The sequence below is a fragment of the Cyprinus carpio genome, chromosome B11 (assembly GCF_018340385.1).
Source record: "Cyprinus carpio isolate SPL01 chromosome B11, ASM1834038v1, whole genome shotgun sequence".
Lineage (NCBI taxonomy): Eukaryota > Metazoa > Chordata > Actinopteri > Cypriniformes > Cyprinidae > Cyprinus > Cyprinus carpio.
In genome coordinates this window covers 16,845,114-16,865,517 of record NC_056607.1, presented here as the reverse complement: position 1 = coordinate 16,865,517, position 20,404 = coordinate 16,845,114, and the positions used below count along the sequence as shown (strand labels likewise).

General features: G+C 37.4%; 1 protein-coding gene across 2 annotated transcripts in view; it reads left to right on the top strand.

Annotated features, from left to right (window-relative positions):
• LOC109085174 (forkhead box protein P4) overlaps nucleotides 1-20,404 on the top strand; it is a 123,538-nt gene that overhangs the window by 32,609 nt on the left and 70,525 nt on the right. For both annotated transcript variants that reach the window (XM_042734257.1, XM_042734256.1), the window contains exon 2: nucleotides 9,958-10,114. In XM_042734257.1, the coding sequence (XP_042590191.1) occupies nucleotides 9,968-10,114 (147 nt within the window). In that variant the 5' untranslated portion in view covers nucleotides 9,958-9,967. The remainder of the gene's footprint in view (nucleotides 1-9,957; nucleotides 10,115-20,404) is intronic.

Below are 20,404 nucleotides of genomic sequence, written 5' to 3'. Positions count from 1 at the left end.
TCATCGGTCGGGAATGCTGCGGTGTTTACCTATTGCAACGAAACCCACCTGATTGAAGCTAATCTTTATGGCCTCTGCAAACAGGACTTTGCCTCCTTCTGCATCAGGTGCGCGTCACCGCAAGAACACATTAGATCGCCATATGGTACATTAGATATCATATGAATGCATATCTTGCCTCCCCCATGCACATTTTCTCTGATTGTCTCCTCTGTTTTATTTGGCCTCTTTTTCTTTCCCCCGTGAGAATCTTTCTTACTTTTTTACTTTCATATCGGCATGTCCTTGATAATTGAATTGTCCTTTAAGTGCCTCTGATTTTTGTGACAGTCGGCGGGTAAGCAGTTCCTTAATTGTTGTCTGCCATAGTTTAGATCGAAGGAGAAAAAGAAAAACCTCAGCTGGAAAAAAACCCGGAGTTTGAAATTAGGACACCAGCTCTGAAACCCGTTGAAAATTATCAGAAGATCAAAGTTGTGTCATTAGCCCCGTGAACGCAGATCATTCTGTTCATTCCATTTTCTTTTTCCACGCTCCCGTTTTCTCTGTGCCCCTTGTCTCAGCCTGTGCCGTGGGGAAATGAATTGGTTATTTTTGGACATTGGTGGTCCTAAGGTTTAGTAATAGGAGCGAGGGGGTTCGGTTGTGACAGTAAAAGCAGTCGAGTCTGCAATAAACCGGCACCCATTCCGAATGTTTACCTTTGGTGCTCTTTAAATCATCATGGTGGAAAGGCACATGCACACAGATATATTGCTTAGATGTTAATTTGACTTTGAGGCAAAGAAATGAGCAGGTAAAATCCACCTATCCCACTTGCACTGGTTGGAACTGTTCCATATGATCACAAGAGGAGGCTGTTGAGTTCAAACGGATCTGTAGCTTATCTGCTGTACAAAAGCACCATCTTTCCTCAAGATCTGGGATTTGAAAAGAACATACAAAAAAAGTATAATCTTTACAGAGCAATTATGAGTTTACAAGGACTTTGTATGTATCTGATTACCTGGTATTTAGAAGAAATGTGTTTTATCCAAGGAGACTGCAGTACACTAATTGCAGGGATCTAATTGGAGCAATTGAGGCAGCTGGGGTGAATTATTTTGGGACAAGGGACAATTGGTGTCCTTTACCTGGGATTGATTCCAGTTAACTAAGTTGAATCAGTCTAGAGCTTTAGCATTAGAATAAAACAATCAATATTATTAAAATCACTCACATTTGTGTGTGTTTCTCTTTGGGTAGGTGAACAGACAGTTATAGTGCTTTAACTGGATGTACTATAACATTGGTTAATTTAAAAGCCAAAATGAAAAAACTTCCACATTCCTATTATACATAATTTAGTTATTACTACTAGTTATTACTAGTTTGTTATTACGGAATTAAGAATTGTTATTATTTTCTTTTTTTATTCAACACAGTCTCATAACTATTTCGCATTTTAGCAAATTTGTGTGAATTCATATAATCATTTGGATATAATCATTTTTATAGCGCTATTTTGTTCTCTATTCATTTATTTATTTTCTAAATATTATTATTTCGGTTTATTTTCATTTAAGTTTTAGTTGAGTTTATTTTTATTAATTTTCATTAGTAATTTTAGTCCTTTAACTTAATTATTTCTGTTAGATGCCATGACTTTTTTTATAGTTGTTGATAACTCTAGTTAGGATTGCAGTTTTTATTATAAAGTGTACATATTCTTTCGGATCACATTGTATGAGTATGAAATTGTAAAATTTTGTCATGAGATGGGGTTGTTTTGACCTTGTTTTGGTACATACTGCCCATTTTTTTATGACCCAGTCAATTCCTGATGAATAGAATAATAATAATAATAATAAAAAAAGAACAAATAAATAAATGTCAACCATTTCTTCTCATGGAATATCTTGGAAAATGGGTTGCGGATGCCATTTTTATGATGAATTTAAAGGCCTGGGGTGAGTGAGTGTATAAGTGGGTGGCAACGTGAAGGGATTTTGTCATAATGCCAAGTGAAGCATTGTGCCACTTCCACGGAGGGAAACCGCTCTGGAGTGGAGTGGAGAACGGCTTTGCTCATAAAAACCGAGCGCATAAGTGCTCGGCTAAGCAGTCTTCAAACGAGGGTCTCTTCTTTACTGTCAGGATATTCCAGTGTACCGTGCCCCTCGGGAGGAGCGGGTAGTTGATCTCTTTGAAGTGGCCGAAGCTGGGCCAAGGTTAAAACTGCTAAGAGACACCCAGCAATTCAGGCTTTCCTTTATTATTCTATCAGGAACACTTATTTGTTTCAGACCCTTTCTTGTGGTGACTTACTTTAGGTACCCTGCTCATTACATCTCTCTCACTCTCACGCTCTCTCTCAGCTCTGGGTCTTCCTGCTATCTGTCATCATGGCAGACAGGGACGGACTTCCCCTGGGCCCAGCCTTTTAGTTGATGTAGTCATACCTGCCCCCTCCCTCTCACCACCACTACCAACCATACGTCTAGGGAAGACAAATCTGGAGGAAGAGCCGCAAGCTGTGTGTTCTAACCACTGGGACACACACATACCTGCCCTCTGCCCCGTGGGCTAGCAGTTGGAGTTGCTAACACAAATACACCCTATCCTTCCGTAGACCGCGTTCCTGAATGTTTGCGTCCCGAGAGCAGTTCTTCCTGATCAGGCAAATAAACAAACACAATGAATGTGCGTTTGCCTCAGAAACTGCTTGTTTTTTGTTCAGTCTTGATTTTAGACGTTTAAACAAAAAATTTGATATACATACATACATATGCATATATATATATATATATATATATATATATATTTTTTTTTTTTTTTTTTTTTTTTTTTTTTTATTGATCTTAAATATTTTGATTCCATACTTCTCAGTAGTGAATTAAAATTATCTTTAGCAGCATTTATAATAAACTTTTCACTTTATCTGTAATTTTTTTTGCACTGAGCTTTACATGTAATATTTTTGACCAAAAGTTGGTTTTTCTTTTCCTTTTTTGTATCTACACCTATTTTCCCATATTTTTTTCTCACTGACCTTTACTAAAGAGACTCTCTTTGACTTCAAGGTATTTTATTTTATTTTACTTTACTTTTTATTTTATTTTATTTTTTTCCCAATGCAACCTTGGAGCTCCATATTCAGCTGTTTAAACTACAGTAGCATGTCAGTATCTTAAAAGGTATCTGAAAACACAGCCTAATTAAAAACAATTTAAGATGTGCTTTCAACAATAGTATCTTCATGTTCTCCCTTTATAGACGGCTCACTAGGTTATGAAATAAAGCAAGTATGTTACGTGTGCTCAGGTGGACTTTTATGTTGCTCAATCAGATTTAGTGACAAACAGGAGCGGCGCACTCCTGACGAAGCGTTTGTTTCTCTGTGGGACTGTTGTTTCGGTAGCCTGAGGGAGAAGACGTGAGATGTGCTGGCACAACTGTGGCTGTCTCCACTAATCATGTTGGCTCCTTCTTTTTTTTTATTAATAAGAGCATTCCTGTGAGCTGATGCAAGGCTCTAGAAACAGCCTTTGTGGGACTTATATAAATAGACCTGAATAAGGCTTAACATGATAAAGAGTTATTAATCTGGTAAGCTGCTGAAAAGAAAAAAAAAACTACTGAGAAGGATGTCTGTGTGTGCTAGCGTGTGCGTAACGTGCAGAAAGAGCTGTTCCACAGGTGCAAAGGAAGACAAAAACAGTGAACAGCCCCACTGTAAAAAATGTGAAACGGTTCCGCATATGCCTTGAAAAGTTCCTATATAAAGAAGAGGACAGGAAAGATGGAGTAAATGAATGAGTAATAAAAAAAAAGTGGGAAAGGACTGTCATAATTAGGCGGTATTCCATTTTTATAAATATTGTTCAAAGTTGTCATCTTCTATTATGCCTGTTTTATTTTCTTTTTAGATCTGGGTAATGTTCTTTGTAGTTAAATGGAGCTCTGGTGTGTGCCGGAGAGCTGAAGTTGCAAATTTAAACCAGTCAGTCGACATTGCCAAGTGAGTTACAGCTTGAATCCTCACATTATTTTAAACATTGCTCCTTGAACAGAACTTTTTAATGTGAAAGAAACTCTTTAGCCGGTTTAATGTTTGCCATATTTTCTTTCACTGAGACCCAAACAAGAGGGAAAAAAGCGAAACATGTAAAATTAAATTTCAGGTATCACAGTCAATTATCCGTTATAGAGCTTTCAATGTTTTAGAGGCCAGTAATAAGCTTTTATGTGAAGGATTTGAAATATACTCATTTTCATCTGAAATAATAAAGACTGATTTTGTTAGCTGGCGCTGGCCGTCTACTATCTTCACGCTAGTGAAATGATCCGGGCTGGAAGTGCTGAATTCAGGGGGCATTAGTGGGGCTTGTGTTTTGGAGTCGGACCGGAACGCAGAGTCCAATCCGCAGTCTGGGGTTGCAGATGTGCTGATCTGGGATCAGCCAGCTGGATCCGACAGCCTCAATCCTCTTCAAAGCTCTCGGCATGCCGAGCGGGCCATGAAAGACTGTAAAAGCTGGTACTCGGGTTCAGAGGTACATTCACTTCCACTTCAATGAATCTGTGCTTCAGCCGCTGAGCCTGTCATCATTCAAACGTTTACAGATTCACTCTTCTGCAGAAGTGTAGCTGGAGTTAATTTATTAAAAAAGATAAGTATAATCTACATCTACAAAAATACACAATGGTATTCTATATATATATAATATATATATATATATATATATATATATATATATATATTATATATATTATATATGTTTTTTTTTAATTAATTTAGGGGGTAAAATGCCGTGTTGGTGTAATGATATTTCATGAAGTAATAATTTCTTTGTGTTAACATGAAAAAACCCTATATTTAAAGACTTTTTTTTTTTAAATAATTGTGAAATGTGTATATATATATAATATATATATATATATTATATATATATATATATATTTTTTTTTTTTTTTTTTTTTGGGCGGGGGGGGGGGGGGTTAAAGATCTTTTTGTATACATGTATGAATTTCAGGTATAAGGAGATATATATTTTTCATTTTACTATTGGTTAGACCACAAATTAAATTGAAGCTTAAATAGAGTACATTCCAAGAACTGTACTTGTTTACAATTAGATTTTTTTTTCTTCATGTGCCATTGACTCATCTGCTTTTGTTGCTTGAAAAAGCAAAAACAACTGTAGGCAGGAACACCTGATGCTTTGTCTACGGTTTACAGTGTTGACGTCTTCAGTAAATGGTGTTCCCTAAACAATAAAAAAGGGAGCTGGGAAAAGACAATCTACCTTTCACCTCTGACCCTGTCGGAGTACTGGAAGCTTTTAGTCCCTGCTGGGCTTGCTATTTTTTGAGAGGGTGTGAAGTGACGGCCCACCTGTACGAGATTTACCCAGGAGACCTCCGCCCCTTGGCCTACCTGGCTCAGACGGCGTCTTTTCAACCCTGCTCTCTCTGAATCCTCTGTTCCCGTGCCAGCCGCCGACTCCGACCCTGAGCACAGGAACGGAACTGCAGCTGCCTCGGGGGTAGATGGAGAGAGAGAACGAGAAAGGAGGGAATGGAGGATCTTTGCTCTGGGGAGGATGGGATTTAGTCATGAATGAGATAAACTGTGGCTTGTTTCGCCATCTCTCCATTTCCCAACCTTGTTTGTTTTTGTGTTACTTCCTTTTTAATACACATATGGAGAAAAAAAAAATCACCAGAACTACAAAGCTTTCACTTTTTACTAAAATGCGCTTCTGGAACCGAATCAGAATGCATTGCTGTCTTACCTTAGCAACTCTCAGCAATATAAACAGCTTTTAACAGGCAGTCATAGAAGTTCCCATGATCCCTTTATGCAGCCTCAGTACTTGCAGAAACAGGATAGAGAATGAATCACCACCCCCTCCACCCTTTCTTGTAAGTGCCAAAGAAAATCTGCTGATATTAGAACATAAATGCATTGCGTTACCATGTTGCGAAGACGCTGGTACTGGGATTTTTGTTTTATCTGTTGCAAGCTTTTTTTTGTTGTTTTTGTCCCTGAAGCAAAGGCAAGTTTGGTCCCATTTCTCCTCTGTCCCAATTAAAAGGCAAACGTGCCTTTTTTGTTCTTTTTTTTTTTTTTTCGCCCTCCCCCAAAATGCTCATTTTATCTCTTCGATCTGAAAAAGAACGCCCACCCTTTCTGTATCCCTCACTCCCCCTTAGAAGAAAAATGCATCTTCCTCTATTCTCACAGGTCAAAGTTCAGATAGAGGGGCTTCAGGGGCTAAACAAGATGCAGCAAGTCTCAACATTGGCGGCTTAGATGAGCTTGCCAAAAACAATTACAAGACGCTGCAAACTTCTGTCTCACAGCCGTAATCAAAGGTTCCCTGTGCAGATTTATTGGGCTGCTTTATTTACGACCCTCCATTATAGCGGCAATATACACCCATTACAGGATATGACAAGGCTTCATGCTTGCTTACACCCTGGGCTGATTAATATGGCAGTGATGCACTCGCTCAGCAGCTGCTCGTTCCTTCAAGTCTTGCGTATCTCAAAGAGCTTGAGACTCTTGCATATAATGAAGAAGAAGCTGAAGAGTTTTTTGGGTTAATATTGTACCCTGCATGGTCTGGGTGGATGTAAATTAACCGCACATGGTTTAGAGTTTCTCACAAGTCCACAGACAATAAAACTACCCACATTTTTGGTTTGCACCCCCCATGATACAAGACATGCCTGCATCGTCTTCAGTCATGCGAGTTTCGCGTGACTGCCTCAGTTGACAGCTTTGTGTAAAGTATATAACTCCTCAACCAGGTGCATTTAAGTGATTCCTACTGTGAACTTACTGGACCCATAAAAGCAGCCTTGAGTTTCCAAAACGTCCTGATGAAGATCTGGGTGTAGAAGCAGGTAAAGAGTCTTCTCTATCGGTGTCTTCAGCTGTTGTTGTGGCGAGCTTTACTGCACAGCACGTACTACATGTGTAGATAATACCATTCCCACAATGCAATCGCAATGCTGGGCTTCATCTCATTGATATTTGTTTTTAAGTGAATATCTTAGGGTTTTCATAAGCACGTCAATGACAAATAAGAAGACAAGGTTAAATAAAGCAAGTAAAATGTAGATGAAAACACATGCCGAGTTCTCAGAAATTTACTTTGTGTGTTCCTGTTTGTATTATGTAGTTGTGTATTATGAAAAAATGTTTATACTATTTTCAGCTTTAAATTAATTTCATGTGGTGTAACTAGAAACATTTGAATAATTTTAAATATGATTTCCAAGGTTAAACACACACACGAAACATTTGATTTATTTACACAAAACATTAATTTAATAAATGTCTTATTAAATTAATGTTTTAAAAAAATGTCTTTTTAGGGATTGTACGATATTATATTATACAGTCTGATCTAACCTTGACAAACTATTTAATATAATATTACTTAATTTTCTTCTCAGGAATCTTGATCTTTTATTGGATTTTTTTTTCTTTATGAATAAGCATAAAGAAGAAAAAAAATATTATACAAACTAAAAAAAAAAAAAATTCAATAGCCTCGACACAATATAATACCATACCAATACAAACACCAACAATCATATTTATTTTTTTGTAGTAATAAAATGCATTTAGTTCAGTAAAAGAACAGACACTACAATTAAAAACTGAGCGCGGCTGCTCAATGCAGCCTGCCGAACGACAGTCGCATCACAGATCAGATTTCATTTATCCAGTGAGGAAAGTAAGTCGAGCTGACTGACAGGAAGAGTGAGGTGAGACAGACAAGACGATGGTGGATGATTTAGTTTCGATTTCGTTTATTTTAGATTTTGAAAAGCCTGTTGACTTTTGCTGTTTATCTAAGGTGATTTTGGAAGGTTTTTTAAACATTCATTTCTTATTTAATCGGTTCCACAGTGTTGGCTGATTTTTACTTTATTTAAATATATTTGTGTAATTTATTTATTTTATTTTACATACTGTGCCTCCAAGCTTTCTTACTGATTTTGCAAATAAATGTTCTCCGTTTCTTATTTATTTGGGTATATTTATACATGTGTACTTAGCCTATTTCCAGTTTTGTATACCTATTTAAACTTTATGTAAGCTATTTGTTATTTTATATTAGGCATAGCCTGCCCTGTAGCTTGGTGTATTTTTATTTGTTTTGTTAATAAAAGTTCTATGTTTTATATATACTGTAGGCTAAAGTGAGTTTGACGTTGTATTTTGTTGTTGCATTCAAACAATTGACGCCGAACTGCTGCTAATTTGAAAGTGAAAGTAAAATGCGCACAGTGCTTTTAAGCTATTAAACAGTGAAGGAAAGCGAGGAAAAGAGGGAAAATTCAAACAAACTAAAAATTAACAATTGCTTTATGCCAAATTTCCGCTATTTGAAAGTGAAAGTAAAAAGCGCATGCCACTTTTACAAGCTATTTAAAAGCGAGAAAAAGAGGGAACGCTCCCCCCCACAGTGATATCGGTATTACCGGTGTTGTCACACATCTATTAACCGGTGGAAAAATTCCCTCACCATCACAACCCTAGAATTCAAGTGTAAATTGTATGCTTAAAGTGCTCCTATTATGGTTCTTTTAAATTTACCTTTCATGCAGCGTGTAACGCAGCTCTAAGTGAATGAAAACATCCTGCAAAGTTTTAAATCTGAAAGTGCATCGAGTATAAAGTTATTGTCTCTCAAAATAAAGAGTCGTCTCTGAATCGAGTCGTTTTTAAAACGAATCCCAAGCTGTTCCATGTTGATGTCAACATGAAACATTAGCACATTGCCCGCCCACTTGTTGGTCTTTTCGTGTTGGTCTGAATGAAAATGCAAATTCATTCTTTGTCGCTAGGTGCCACTTTTGGAGTGGTAAAATAGCTGTTTCCATGGCAACGCTGTACACAAAGCCGCACTGTGCTCACAAATGCTGATTTATCAGGCATCACAGGAATGATGAAATGAAAATGAGACCAATTGGTCCAATCAACCCAGATTAGCGTCACACAAAGGAGGGGTTTGTAAAAATGCATCGTTGAGCGAATCGTTTGGGAGTCGTTGAGCAATAAGGTAAAAATAAATGCATATTATAAGACAATGAAAGTGTTTTTTGACCTTGCATTCATGTCAACCTGTTGTTGGGGACTCCCAAAACCAAAATATGAACCTTTCATAACCCATAATAATAGCACTTTAATGTATTTTTAAATAAAAATGACAACACAATTGACATATTTCCTTTTTTTTTAAGTTGAGGAGCACTCATTCTTTTTCTAATAATACTATACACGTCAATAAGTCATCGGTTCACTGAATCGTTCACTCATTAGAAGGCTTATTTCTTTCTTCTTGGACTCTCGTCACCTCTTAAAGATGGTAAATGCATTCCTGGAGTTGCTTGTGTTTTTGTACGGCTGATAATAAGGTGTACGAGAGGTTGGTGTTTCTTTTGCGTACAGGTTTTCTAATTGAAAGGGCTTCTTTGTCACACTGGTGGATGCATCAACACTTTCTGTCAAAGACAAATGTCCTTCAATCAGAGCTGATGCACTGTATTGTAACCTTTGGTAAAAGTGAAAAGCACTGTACTCTTTCACGGCACAATGCCATTTTGGTTTGACACAAGTATCTCTTCAGGCAGACCTTTGTTGCGCCTTTCTCCGTGTTTGTGTCCTTGGCTGCCATTGGCTGTTCAGAGGCTCAGGTGGTTCTTTAGGTATATCTTAATGGATGTATGGAGCACAGCTTGTTTACTATGTTTTTATCAAGGTTAACACCTGTGTCACTTTATTTCTACTGCATATAAATGCTTTCTGATGGGGTTGATTGTGAAGCTGTGCTATTGGTTAGTGTGTATATTTGCTTTTGTGATAAAATATATTGCCTATGTAGATTCTAACATTCTTTCTAGGACTTCCAACAATGCTTGATGGTCAATCAATTTCTTCTGTTTTTTCCCAAGGTGCCACGTGATGATGGTAGAATCAGCAACTGAGACTATTCGAACCACACCCTCCAATCAAAATGGATCAGACGGCGGAGGAAGAGAAGGAGGGTCCAACGGTGACACCAATGGGGAGATCAGCCCAGTGGATTTACTGCACCTTCAACAGCAGCAGGTGTGTGTGTGTGTGTGTGTGTGTGTGTGTGTGTGTGTGTGTGTGTGTGTGCGCGCGCAAAAGACCCTAAGTCCTCTACCCAGGCTTTGAGGAAGTGTGTTTAGCTGTTAGTTGTTTCTTGTGCAATTTCCACATCTTGCGCAAACTATAAACAACCAACTATCCGAACCAAACTGTATTACACTGGTTTCAACATCTCAAAAAGTTTATTTGTGTGGTGTATAATATTACAGCTTGTCATTTTTCAGTCATTTAATGGGAACAGTATAAAATATGAAAGGCATATTTCACCCCGATATGGAAATAAGTAATTCACAGCCTGCATGACTTAAGTTGTTCTGTTGAATTTTTGGTTACACTTTATTTTAAGGAGTCCTTGTTACAATGTAATTATACATTTAAGTACTGAGCGATATTAATTAACTACATGTATTTACTATATGGTTAAGGTTAGGGTTTGTCTTAGGGTTACTTGCATGTAATTATGCATAATTTATTGTTATTGTAATAGCAAGTACATGTAACAAGGACACCTTAAAATAAAGTTTTACCTTTTTTTATAGATTTATTTAAATATTTATTATTATTATTATTATTATTATTATTATTATTATTATTTTTTTTTTTTTTTTGCTATCATATTATTTCATTATTTTACAATTAGATCAATTTAGATATTAAAGGTGATTATACAGATTATACACTAGAGGTGTATTCCAGTGATTGTATAAAGGAATAATATGTTTAATGTACAGTAATAGATCTGGACAGAAAAATGACAACAAAATTGCTTTTCTTTATTTACTTAATGTATTGATATATTGAAAATGAATGAGGCTTGAGGCTTGTGAACGTGCAACCTAAAAATATCACAAATGTAGTTCATACAACTTGTACACTTTGCAACAGATCTTCTAAAGCCATATGATACTATGGCTTTGTGTGAGAATCAGACCTAATACAAGTCTGAAAACTCTGATCTTTTCAGTGAATCAGTTAATCCAGTTCACAAATTGATTTGTTAGTGAATCACACAGATCAGAATCTCCACTGAATACATTACCCATTTGTAGCAGCCTGTGTCTCATTCAAAGTTATTATATAGTTTCAGTAGACCTGAAATATTGGGCCTCACTGATGATACACAGTCCAAAATTTCTCTGTTTGTGTTCAGCGGAAGTAAGTTGTACAGGCTTGGAATGACATGAGAGTGAGTCAGTAATTACTGTCTTGGGTGAACTAATCTTTTAACCAAATCTAGTCCTCAGGCTTCATATTTCCATGAGATCTTCCAGAACTGCGATTTTATGTACTCCTAACTCTAGTTCCTGTAAATATAACACAGACTTTACTGAAATCCTCACACTTTAGGTCCAGTTCTAGCAGCAGTCTCAGTCTAGCCTGAGTCACAATAATCCTCTAAGCAACTGTTTTATGCAGTGACACGTCAGCGTGCAGAGGCTTGTGCTGTTTTTGCTCTTTGGCCTATGCATCAGTGTCTTCCATATCCAGTTTGTCAGTTGGAATTTCCTCACTTCCCGGACTTTCTTGGCTAAAATTCTTTTTTTTTTCTGTCCACACTCTTCCCTAAATGCATTACAGATGCAGAGGGTAACAGGACCCCTCAACCTTGTTATCAATGACACAGGCTGCACTGCATATCTGTTAACAGATCCTAGTATGTCTTAATGTAACATTGATGAACTATTACTAAAAGCGGTATCTGTTAAGACAGATTATTTACCTTTCCCGATTTGACACTGATGTTCTAACTGTAAATTAATCATAATATATAGCAATATATAGCAAAATATTACAAAATACAATATTATATTTAATTATTATATTAAATATTTTTATATTTTAAAGCAATTATATTTTATGATAATTTATAATTATTAATTGAGGCATCAAAGGGCTAGAAGACCTACACACAATTTGTATTTCATGCAAATAAAAAAAAATAAAAAAAATACTTCATTGAAAAACTAAATGGTAGAAATCTTACCAAAAAAAGGTTAAGGTCTTGATTCAATAGTTTAACCATATATTATCTAGTCATTGTAAATGAAAAAGTGAAAATTTGTCTTTCAAAAAAAAATTTGTGTGTCTCCTTCAGTCAGATCTTGCCATTCCTGGAGTTCCAAAATAATATAAAAATGGGTTCTTAGTAATCTGACCACTGGAGTTGCTCAAAAATTGACACGAGTAAACAAAGTTGTTTGGAGAGTAGAGAGTTCATGAGCAGAACAGGAAGAGAGAAGGAAAGAACTTGTAAAATAACAACTACTTTGCATAGTTTTTTTCTGTCACTTGAAATAAGGGCTTGAAATTGTAGTGAAGGTAATGAATGTGAATGTTTGCACTCCTTGGCTGCATCCTCTGTGAGTGTGTGTGTGTGGAAACTCCCGCTGAGTGAGCATGGCTTCACCACACACAAGGAGGCCTTTCTTCCCCGCTCTGCAGTCTGGTGTTGGTGCACCTGTACATGGTCATGTGAGCCAAAGCCTTTAATTAGAGAGAGAAATTGCCAGTTCCTTCTGTTCTAAACCATTTCCAATGTCAAACATACGGCTGCCGTGCCCTCAATGCCACACTCTGTCTCTCTATTTCTCTTCCTTCCTCTCTGTCCCTCTTTATTTTCCTTTTCCACTTTCTCTCTTGCGTGCCCATATTTTTGGTCTTTGGTGGCAGCAGTAGCTCCTTGTAAAAGTAATGTTCAAAACATTTTACATCACGGTTTTCATAATTCATATGTCTACAAGAAGCTGACAGCTTAACTATAACTCTATATGATAATTATGCAATAGAATGTTGGCTTTTTTAAGCCTTTGTCTAGTAAACTACAATTTAGTTGTATTTGTTTCAAGAGCCTCTCATAGTCAGTGCTTTTAATATAATTGCAACTTTATTTCTTGTAATTTGCAATACACAAAAACAACTGCATTTCACGTAACTGTGACGTGATAAATCTTAGAATCTTACGATTGCTATTTTTTTTTTTCACAGTTATGGCTTAAATCACATTTATGAGAAATTATAAGTTGCACTGAGATATTATTTATGCATACAATGTCATACAATCTGAATAGAAGTTTCACTTCAGATGCAAAATATGCCACACAGAGACCTTCAGTGGTACAAATGCTGTAGTCGCTCTCTTTAAGGATATTTAATGTGGTTACTTGCCTATAAATGCATGTGTACATGCATGTGCCAGCATTTATGTATAGGTGTATTTTATTTCTCCATGGCCTTGAGCCTTATGGAGTGAGGCTCCACACACCTGCTCATCTTCCAGTAGCAGTTTTATACATTTACTTCACTGTTATTTGAGTTGCTCCACAGACAAAAAAAATCAGAAAAAGTCCCCAGGCCATCTGTTTGATCTGCTGTCACTATTTAATGTGGCAAATTAACTATTGCTCAAATGTTTTATTCATTTTTCAGCCTCTATAGTCACTTTATTCAAAATCAGCATCCAAATACCATGAATAGACTTTGTGATTTGTTTTTTTTTCATAACGTTTGGTTTTTAGACTGAATGAAAATCATGACTTTTATATGCAGTGCAGTTTGAGTGAATGACATTCCCTAACCCCTTTGTCCACTGAGATATCCCAAATGTTCTTCTCATTTCTTCACTCCTCCTCTTTTTTCTTCTTCAAACGAGATGTAAGTTTTGTGCCAGCAAGCGATGCAATGGGTGGCAACGCCATAGAAATCTGCCTCCTTTATTCCATCTCAGATGGCCATTGTTCATAAGAATCTGATGAATGAATTAGTTCATCAATTCCCTCATTTGATTATAAATGAATGGAGAGTTTGGCCTTGAAGCCAAATGACTTTAATGAGGAAGGCTCTGAAAATGGCAAAGCAAGCAGTAAAGTGTTATCATGGCAGAGCCTCCTAAAAAGTCATTTATCAAGTTTTAATGTCTTGCTCCGCTATACTCATCGCTTACAGCTTTTTTTTATGGAGCAGGTCACTATAAAGCCCTGCAGAGATGGAGGAAGGGATTGAAAGAGATTATGGGTTGTTTCAGCAAGCCTTTCAGAAGCCCCTTTCATGGAAATGTTGTGTATATTCTTCGATGTATTGACATATGTCAAGCTTTAAGTGAAGTCGTACTCTTTAGTGTCATTATGCAGGTATCGTGATGTACTTCACAAGGTTGTTGCATTAAATATATTTTATATAATAAATTAAATGTATAATTATAGAAAAGCAGACAGAAGGATAAAATTGTATAATATTGAAGGGGTTGTGACTATTTAAACCAAAAACGGTTCATTTGGATATTGTGGGATTTGTGAAGGATCCCAGCTTCAGGAACTGTGCTGTGCCATACTTATTTTATTCAGAAAAATGTAATGATAACCACCACAATACAGGTGGCACAATAAGTTTTCAATAAATTTAATGAAAACCTTAGTAAACACACTTCTGTTTCTCTGTTGATTCTGTTTATTGTCTATTCTAGTGTAGTCCCTTCTTCCAAGCCCAAATCTTTCACCTGGAAGCAGCACTGTGCACCGATACTGGTTAAACACCCTGCCAGGAAGCGTTGGAGCAGAAAAAGAGTCCCAGCTCCCTCCTTGCAGTCCCACGTTGTCAGAGCACAAAGCACTCTCTCCCTGGGCCCCTCGGGAGCCTGGGAGAAATCATAGGCATCTACAGACGTCAAAGACTCAACAGTCTTTACCAAACAAACAGAAGCCCAGCAGAGTGATGGAGAATGCGAGCAGAGGGAGGGAGAGATGGCAAAGGGGCGAAAGAGAGCGCTGGGATGGGTTTGAGTCAGAGGAACGGAGGCAGGCATCTCGGGAGAAGTGGGGATGGTGGGTATGGACAGATATGAGGTAGCCGAGTCAGGGAACGTAAGAGAAAAGAGTCGAGCGATGGGGGAAAGTGGGGCTGAAGTGGTTGGAGAGACGGAACCAAGGGAGGGAGGGGGGAAAGAAAGTGCAACACTGAGATGTGTCAAGAAAGGGCGCCTGGGCCCCCTGAGGAATGTTCCTTGTCTGCTTCACAACCCCAAGACCAGCAAAACCCTTTGCTTTGTAGGAAAAAAAAAGCAAGACAGGAGAGGTAGAGGGAAAAAAATCAAGAGTGCACACTAGTGGAGTCCTCATAGAATTTCATCCTCTTGTTGCACAAAGCCAGGAATCCAACCAAGGGTTTTCTGTTTTTCAATCCCTCGAGTGTTCTTCACTTCAAATGGTCCCGCTCCGCAGCTTGTCTACAGCTACTGCAGACTGGGCAGGGGGAAATGGCCCTGACAGTCCCCTCTGCTGCTCTTCGTTTCTTTAATAGGGAGGCCTTATCTCTCTCTCACTCTCTTTTGGGATACAGTAGACCTGTGGTTTTGCTTCAAAGCGACCATTTAGATAGGATGTGCCCCAAATTGTGCGTAGCAGGTTACAAACATTGTTGGGTCCAGACCAGCTCTCTTGAAGCACCCTGTCACCCATCCTTTTGCTACTAGTATGCTATTTAGGATCAAGAGGACCAATTTCCCTTGAAGTTTTTCAAGTTCTTCAGAGTATATCTCGTCCTGCTATGTGAGTGAAGAGAATGACATTGATGTAAGCAATCAGATATATGGGTTTTACCAGGTGGTTGATAAAATGGGCAAAACTTTCATAAATTTTTCATCATTTCTAAAGATCACAGGCCTGATTTATAAAACACGTGTATGATCGAATTTGATGGTAAATTTAATGCAAAATAATGTTAATGAAGTGAAAATGTTTTTATGCATTATGCTGTTCAAACCAGTCGATTCAAATGACATGCTGGTGAATTGCACAGGCAAACACCACTCACATTTTCTCTTTAGAAATTTTAAATATGTTTAATCTCTATAAAGTTTGCATAAAGTTTTTGTTGTTGTAGGAAAGTCTTTCTTTTTGAGTCTCTGGCCAAGTTTTACACTAAATGCGACCTGTCAGAATGATGGGCCATTTGCAGAGCTGATGCTCCGGATCTTCTTTCAGATCAGTTTTGACCACTTCTGAGTTTTGGGTTAAACTCTCAGGAGGAGTGAGAAGATGAGCAACTGCTTCCCTAATTAGTGGAGAGTTGAGAAAGGGTAGTGCAGAATGGAGATGTGAAACACACCAGAGAGAGAAGCAGACAGCCAGACTCCTCCTTTAGGCACAGACAAACACTGACAGCTTAACATTGGTTATGGTTTGGAGCTGATGCATATGGAGACCACATCGTTGTAAAGCTCAGGCTCTTTTGATCAGATGGTCTACAGACACGAGATAGCAGATTATTTCACTGTCTCTCTCACTTCCTCTTCTCTTTCCCCATTCACTTTACATTTAAGTCTTTGACTTTTTGGGAAAATGGATTTGTGTTGACAAGTAATGGGTCACAATGGTCAAATGTCTTATATTTGTCAGATGTATATGTTTAGTTATGTGTGTTTACTTTAATGGTTTACAAAATGAGATTTATCAATGAATTGAAAGATATTTTATAAATTCTATTTATTGTCATTTATGTATCTATGATTAAAATGAAAAATACAAATAAATAGATTAAATTCAAATATAGTCTAAAGTAAATTAACTTTTATTTTATTTTATAAAATATTTAGTATGCTATTAATAATAATAATAATAATACATGTTTAATATATATTTAAATAACCATAACTTTTTGTAATTTTATAATTAGATCATAGGTGTTCCTATTTCTGTGTTTTCTAATGTCTGACGGTTTGTCTTCCTGTAGTCATTGTATCATAACCCACCCCCACTTTTTATGTTATTACAACTCATGTCTGTGCACGTGTGACGTTTGCTTTACTCTTTGTTTTCTCTGGCACCATTCACCATTAAGAGGCCATAATGGACTCTGTAAATTGGTTGTAATGGTAGCTTTAATTAAACTGTCCACAGCGCAGATGGAAAGAGCGGATAAAGGCATATAGATCTCAGATGTCTGGACAGATAGGCCATATTGAGTTGGCTATCCTGATGGCAGATCATAGGTACCTGTAAGGCAGTCTAGATGCTCTAATTGGGTTTCTGCGTGTGAAATGCTAAGCATGGTGAGATAGGAAGTTTGGACGGTTTGACAGTCAGGGTGTTTGGCCTCTCTCTCGTCTCATTACCGCCAGGAACGGCCTTCTGTTCAGCACTCGGTGGACAGTAATGGCCGTATCATGTCCTCCGTGTGAAATGAAGCTCATTTGACCAATTGCAGCCCATCGTGTCGGCGGTCTCAAGGCCTCGGGTCCACTAGCACGTACAGAGCCGCTCTTGCTCATCTTCCCTTCAAGCGGCTTAAGTCTAACGAACAAAAACGGAGGGAAAGGGGAGGGAGAGACTTAAATACAGGGATCATATCCCTTTTAGACAAGGATGCTAGGTGATGGGGGCCAGGCCAGAAGCCAGCTTAATAACATCCAGTAAATCGAACATTGTCAGCCCATTGAAAGGTGTCATCGCTTAAAAGCATTCCGCACTTTTAATTGTGGCCTGTCTCATTGTAGGGAGGTCAGTGAAAAAGAAAGGTCAAGCTGGGTCACGAAACGCTGGTGGTGACCGAAGTGCAAGGATGAGGGGTTTTGGGGGGAGTGTTAAGGGAGGGTAGTTGCCTAGCATCTGTGGAAAACCTCAATAGATGCCGCAGCAATACAAAAAAGACCTCCGGCGTGCTGGTTTCCTGTAGTACTATTGAAAAGTTGGTCTGGCTTTGAGCTTCTTGCACGGTTAAGAAAGTATTTGAGAGGACGTTTCTTTGCTTGTTTTGTTGTGTTCCCTCAAAGGTCATGGAATGAAGAATATATGCTCTTTGAATAGCTGGATAAAGTACCTTGATAACTAAAGTTTTTGTTCTGGTAAAAGTTGTTTCATTTGATTTTATTCAAAGTTGCTCTCTAGCATTGGTAACACACGCACATTTCTATAAGTAAAAAGGTTTATATGAAGCATAATGTATTTCACATTTGTTCAGAGATATTTCATATTCTTCATCTAATGATTTTTTCACACATTGAGTCCTAATTCAGGAATGTGGGAATGTCATTTATGGGATGTAATAAAAATAATTTATGGCTTTTCCAGAGGAACCTTTGAGAAGGCTAAATAGGGCCATCGTTAGTACGCATTTACATACGTGTGTGTGCTGGTATGCTTCTCTCTCTGTGTGTGGAGTCATTTTAAGCCAGCTGAAGTTACATTAGGAGCAGTTGTGGCAATGCACAGTGCCTTTTCCTGTGTCTATCCAGTGTGTCTGTCTATGCAGAGCATCTCAGAAGGACTGCCAGCACAGCTGGGCTCAGATCAGTTCCAAACCTACAGCCAGACCACAGTAGCACCGTCAACCAACACAGATCACATTACAAAAATGTCTTACAAACTCATATGGGAATAATTGTGACAACAAGATGATGTGAAATTGGATTTCTGGTAATGTGTTGGTTGAAAGAATCAAAGCCGTAAATTTATTTATATATTTTTTTAGGTATTTATGTAATATTTTTTGTATTTATTTATTTTAATTAATATTAATTTTAATTTTAGCTTAGTTTATTTTAAAGCAAAAAAGCATTGGACAAGTGTGTTATTTCTTCTGCTAGTAGCAAAAAATTTCATATCACCTTCTACAATTATTTTTGGTTCTAAAAGCAAACTTTCCTCTATGTATTTAAAAAAAAAAATGATGTTAAAATATAGATACATTGTAAATAATAGGATAACATACTTTACAAATATATATATTTGAATAGGGCCCCCATACCTGAAATTCACTGTCACACTCTAAAGTTTTATTTATCATTTTACTCCATCAAATTTTCACCTTCTGACTCACAAGCCATTTAGCCTTTTGTTTTTGTCAAACATGCTCAAACATAATAGATTTGCACCAACAAACACTCACTTCCCACTGTCTAAAGTGGTGCCACAAAGCCACCTTTTATTCCGTGCCTGTAATTTCCATGGCCTGGCCAGTTCATAGACAATACTTGAAGCACATCAAGCATTGACCTTCTTCTAGTCACCATGGCGATTATGAAAGATTCTCAGCTGGATACTAATGTGTGGGCATTTGGAGGTATAGCTCCCTCAGAGCTGATTGACAAACCACTGGGGAGGAGAGAAAGGAAGGAAAAGGAAGGGGACAGGAAAAAAAAGAGGGCAGGAGAATGGATTTAGTGATTCGGAGAGAGCTGTGAGGAGTGGGAGGGGGAGATTTAGGTAATAGTTGAAGTGGAGAGGAATTGAGGAAGGATGGAGAGAATGAGGGGCAGAAGGAGGAGGGCGGAAAGGAGGGAATTTCAGTTTGGAGGGTTAGTGAGACACAGGGAGGGCTTCTTTTACCCTGAGTACACTTCCTACTGGACTCCACATCAGGAAACAGCAGCCATAATTGACACTAATTGGCATGTGTTTTTGCTGTCTCAGCTTTAATCAACAGATGAGGTGGAAAGAGAGTAAATTGTCAAGGACTGGCGCTACTTCTAACTTCTTAAAGGAAAAGTTCCTCTAAAAATTAAAATAGTCAAACCCCTTTAACTTTACTTCATTACATAAAATAAAGTCCCAAAGACTATTTTAGTAGTCAAACTTTGGAGGTGAATAATTAAAATAATAATACCATTATAATAATCAGTGACATGATTTGATTAGTAAGTATTAGTTAAATGTCAGTAAAGACTGTTTCAAGGCTTTCTATTCAGCCAAAAATCATGGGGGGACTGGAAAAATCATCACTCGTTTCACAAAATGTTAAGTAGAACAAGAATGTTCAACATTAATAATAAGAAATGTTTCTCAAGCACCAAATTAGCATATTAAAAATGATTTATGAAGCATCATTTTACACTGAAGGCTGGAGTAATGATGCTGCAAATTCAGCTTTACTGTCACATAAATAAATTACATGTTAAAATTTATTCAAATAGAAAACCAATATTTTTTTAATTGTAATAATACTTCAAACTATTACTTTTTTTTTACTGTATTTTTGATCAAATAAATGCAGCCTTGGTGAGCACGCAGCTACATAATGGGTTTTATGTTAGGAGTAGCCTAAAATTCATCCTTGCACATTGTCAGACCAAATACATGTATGACATGATGAATTTAAATATGCAAATGAGCAGAATGACTTTTTGGAGCAGCTGGTCAAAATATGTTTCCATTTTATGGAAAAAAAAAACAGCTTGGACGTTCTTTATTTTTGGTTCTACAGAAAGAGAAAGTCATATGGTTTTGATACAGGTGAACTATTCCTTTAACCATGGTGAATACAAACACACACACACAC